The sequence below is a fragment of the Myotis brandtii genome, unplaced genomic scaffold (genome assembly GCF_000412655.1).
Source record: "Myotis brandtii unplaced genomic scaffold, ASM41265v1 scaffold1167, whole genome shotgun sequence".
NCBI lineage: Eukaryota > Metazoa > Chordata > Mammalia > Chiroptera > Vespertilionidae > Myotis > Myotis brandtii.
The window spans coordinates 1,389,508-1,392,585 of NW_005354039.1; the positions used below are offsets into that span (position 1 = coordinate 1,389,508).

General features: G+C 48.7%; 2 protein-coding genes across 2 annotated transcripts in view; one reads left to right on the plus strand and one right to left on the minus strand.

Moving 5' to 3' along the window:
* DOC2B (double C2-like domains, beta) overlaps positions 1-3,078 on the minus strand; it is a gene marked incomplete at its 5' end in the record, with an annotated part of 28,350 nt that overhangs the window by 8,204 nt on the left and 17,068 nt on the right. The window lies entirely within an intron of this gene.
* LOC106723970 (4-trimethylaminobutyraldehyde dehydrogenase-like) lies at positions 495-1,386 on the plus strand. The gene is made up of 2 exons (XM_014529571.1): positions 495-678; positions 1,040-1,386. Exons 1-2 carry the CDS (start codon positions 510-512, stop codon positions 1,369-1,371), a joined length of 501 nt encoding a protein of 166 aa, XP_014385057.1. The 5' UTR covers positions 495-509; the 3' UTR covers positions 1,372-1,386.

The following is a 3,078-nucleotide window of genomic DNA, read 5'->3' on the forward strand; positions in this document are numbered from 1 at the left end:
GCTCTGATTGGGGCTGGGGATCAAGCCTGCAACCAAGGCACCTGCCCTTGACCAGAATTGAACCCAGGACCCTCACTCCTCGGGCTGATGCTCTATCCACTGAGCCAAACTGGCTAGGGCTCAGCAATAAGCTTTTATCTCTCTTGCCGGTGTAAGACTGCCATTCCTTTTCATGTAAGTAAAAGTTGTTTCACCCGGGCCAGTATGGCTCAGTTGGTTAAGCGTCGTCCCGTCCACCCAGATGTCACCAGTTTGATTCTCGGTGAGGGCCCAGGCCCAGGTTTTCGGCTCAGTCCTCAGTAGGGGGCATGTAGGAGACAGTGATTGATGTTTCTCTCTCACTGATGTTTCTGTCTCTCCCTCGTGCTCTAAAATCAATAAAAACATTAAAAAAAATTGGAGTGGTTGCGTCTGTGAAACCTGCGTAAATGTAACGTTACAAAAAAAAGATGTTTTTATTTTTCAAAACTGGGCCGTGTATTTTGTGTGAGTGTTGACTGCTGTGGTGTATGGTAACGTGTCTTAAATCTAGTCTCTGCCGCCCACAGGAACGGACGGATGAGATCGCCACCGTGGAGAGCATCAACAACGGCAAGTCCATCTTGGAGGCCCGCCTGGACATCGACACCTCCTGGCAGTGCCTGGAGTACTACGCGGGCCTGGCGGGGTCCATGGCCGGTAAGCCCTCCTGACCGGCCTTCCTCCATCAGCTGCGGGAGGGAGAGGGCAGAGCCGAGGTGAAGGGCAAAGACTTCGGGGTGAGACCGGCCTGGGTCTCCTCCCTTCATGCCACCTAAGTCGTCTGCTGGGTGCCCAGTGCGCCTCAGAGGAAGTGAAGGGGGTGACCGTGGGTTGAATGTGGATGCTATGTGTCGAGGAGGTGCAGGAGCAGAGTAGTGACAAGAGTGGACAGAGTGCGGGGGGGAGGGGGCACCGCGTGCTGCGAGCAGCCCGGAGGCAGGTGGAGCCCTAGGTAGCACAGGTGTTGGTGAGGCCTGGGGGCCAGCAGACCTCCTCCTCTGCTCTGTCTTCCCCTTAGGCGAGCATATCCAGCTCCCAGGCGGGTCCTTCGGTTACACCCGACGAGAGCCGCTGGGCGTGTGCGTGGGCATAGGAGCCTGGAACTACCCCTTTCAGATCGCCTCCTGGAAGTCGGCCCCCGCGTTAGCTTGTGGTAAGAAAGAGTTGTCCTCCTCTGTGAGTAGGGTCCTCTGCGTGGCCTCTCCCCTCACCTGTGCGCGCACACACTCACATACCCACACATGCACACACACACACACACACTCACTCATACTCTACCCGTCCTGGCAGAGCCTGGTAGAGGCAGTGGAAATGCTTCCAAAACACAGTGGGGGCAGTGACCATGAGTAAAAGGGAGGTGGTGCTGGGAGCTCACAAAACCGGTCCACCACCCACCACATTCCGCCACCACAGGGGGGGTGACCCCCGCCATCCCAGTGAGTGTGCAGTATTTTCCTTAACCGGGCTGATGCTGCTCCACAGTGATCCCAGAGGCCCAAACAGTGCCGGTAACAGAAAACAAAACTTTAACACCATCTGCTGGGGACCAAAAGAAAGTACCCTACCTGCTGAGTTGTTGAGAACAAAACAGTAGATAAGAAATGAGTTCACTACCCCAACTGGGTGGGCAGACCATCCATCAAATACCATGAGCAACCAAGGTACAGTGGGAACACAGAAAGAAAATAGTCTCCAAAAAACCCCTCAAAGTTCTGGACGACTGACTTAAAAGGCAGAGAATTGCAGGTTGCAGTTGTAAAGAACCTCAACAAGTCACACGAGAACTCAGAAAGGCAGCTTAATGAGCTCAGATATAAAATCTGCGAACAAAAGGAGTACTTTACTAAAGAGATTGGAATTACAAAAAGAACCAAACTGAATTTCTGGAACTGCAAAACGCAGTAAATGAGATGAGGAAGGCGTTAGAGAGCACCGGAAATAGAGATCACTTGGAAGAGGGATCCGAAGATAGAAACCCAGAACTAAGTCAGGAGGATGAGGAGAGAAAACTAAGTTTAAAAAATGAGTGAGCTCAGCTTATGTTGCTAAGTTGGTTGAGCATCCTCCCATGCACCAAAAGGTCACCGGTTCGATTCCCAGTCAAGGCACATGCCTGGGTTGTGGGTTCAGTCCCCGGTCAGGGTGTGTGCAGGAGGCAGCCGATAGATGTTTCTCACATTGATGTTTTTCACTCTCTCTTCCTCTTTCTCTTCCTTCCTCTCTCTAAAATTAATAAAATGATTTTAATCAACAGTATACAGAATTTTGAGTAAAATGACTAACAACAGAAAATAGCAATTCTACTTCAGAATAGGGTTTTAAATAATTATAAAGGTTACAGGGGAAACGGGGGCATTACAAATAACTATAATGGCTGCAATTTTGTAACAAGTGTATAACATAACTTATAACAAAATCATAAAAACGGAGTTGCCATTAGAAGGACTATTGTATGTATGATACACTGTACACTAACCTAATGATAACCACAAAACAAAAATCCAGAGCTGAGATGTGAAACATAAATGAGAAAACAGAAACAATCATAGAAAACTGCCAAACTAAAATAGCAGATGGAATCACAATGGAAAAGAAACAATGAAAATACAGAGCAACCAGAAAATGAAAGACAGCCCTGGCTGGTTTGGCTCAGTGGATAGAGCGTCGACCTGTGGACTGAAGGGTTCCAGGTTCGATTCCAGTCCAGGGCACCTGCCTGGGTTGTGAGCTCGATCCCCACAAGGGGGCGTGCAGGAGGCAGCCAATCAATGATTCATCATTGATGTTTCTATCTCTCCTCCCTTTGTCTCTGAAATCAATAAAAATATATTTTTTAAAAAAGATAAAATGGCTAAAGCAAGTCCTCATATATCAATATCACCCTAAATATAAATAGATTGAACTTACCAATCAAAGGACACAGAGTAGAGAGATGGGTTTAAAAACAAGACCCAGCTACATGTTGCCTCCAGGAGACTCCGCTCCAAAGACAAACAGGCTGACAGTGAAGGGCTGGAAGATGATCCTCTAAGCCAGCGGTTCTCAACCTGTGGTTTG

Excerpts from the sequence above, each read along its gene's own strand:
- LOC106723970 (XM_014529571.1), top strand. The coding sequence starts at position 510 with ATGGTAACGTGTCTTAAATCTAGTCTCTGCCGCCCACAGGAACGGACG. Across the intron at positions 679-1,039 it reads CCTGGCGGGGTCCATGGCCG|GCGAGCATATCCAGCTCCCA; the intron begins GTAAGCCCTCCT and ends TCTTCCCCTTAG.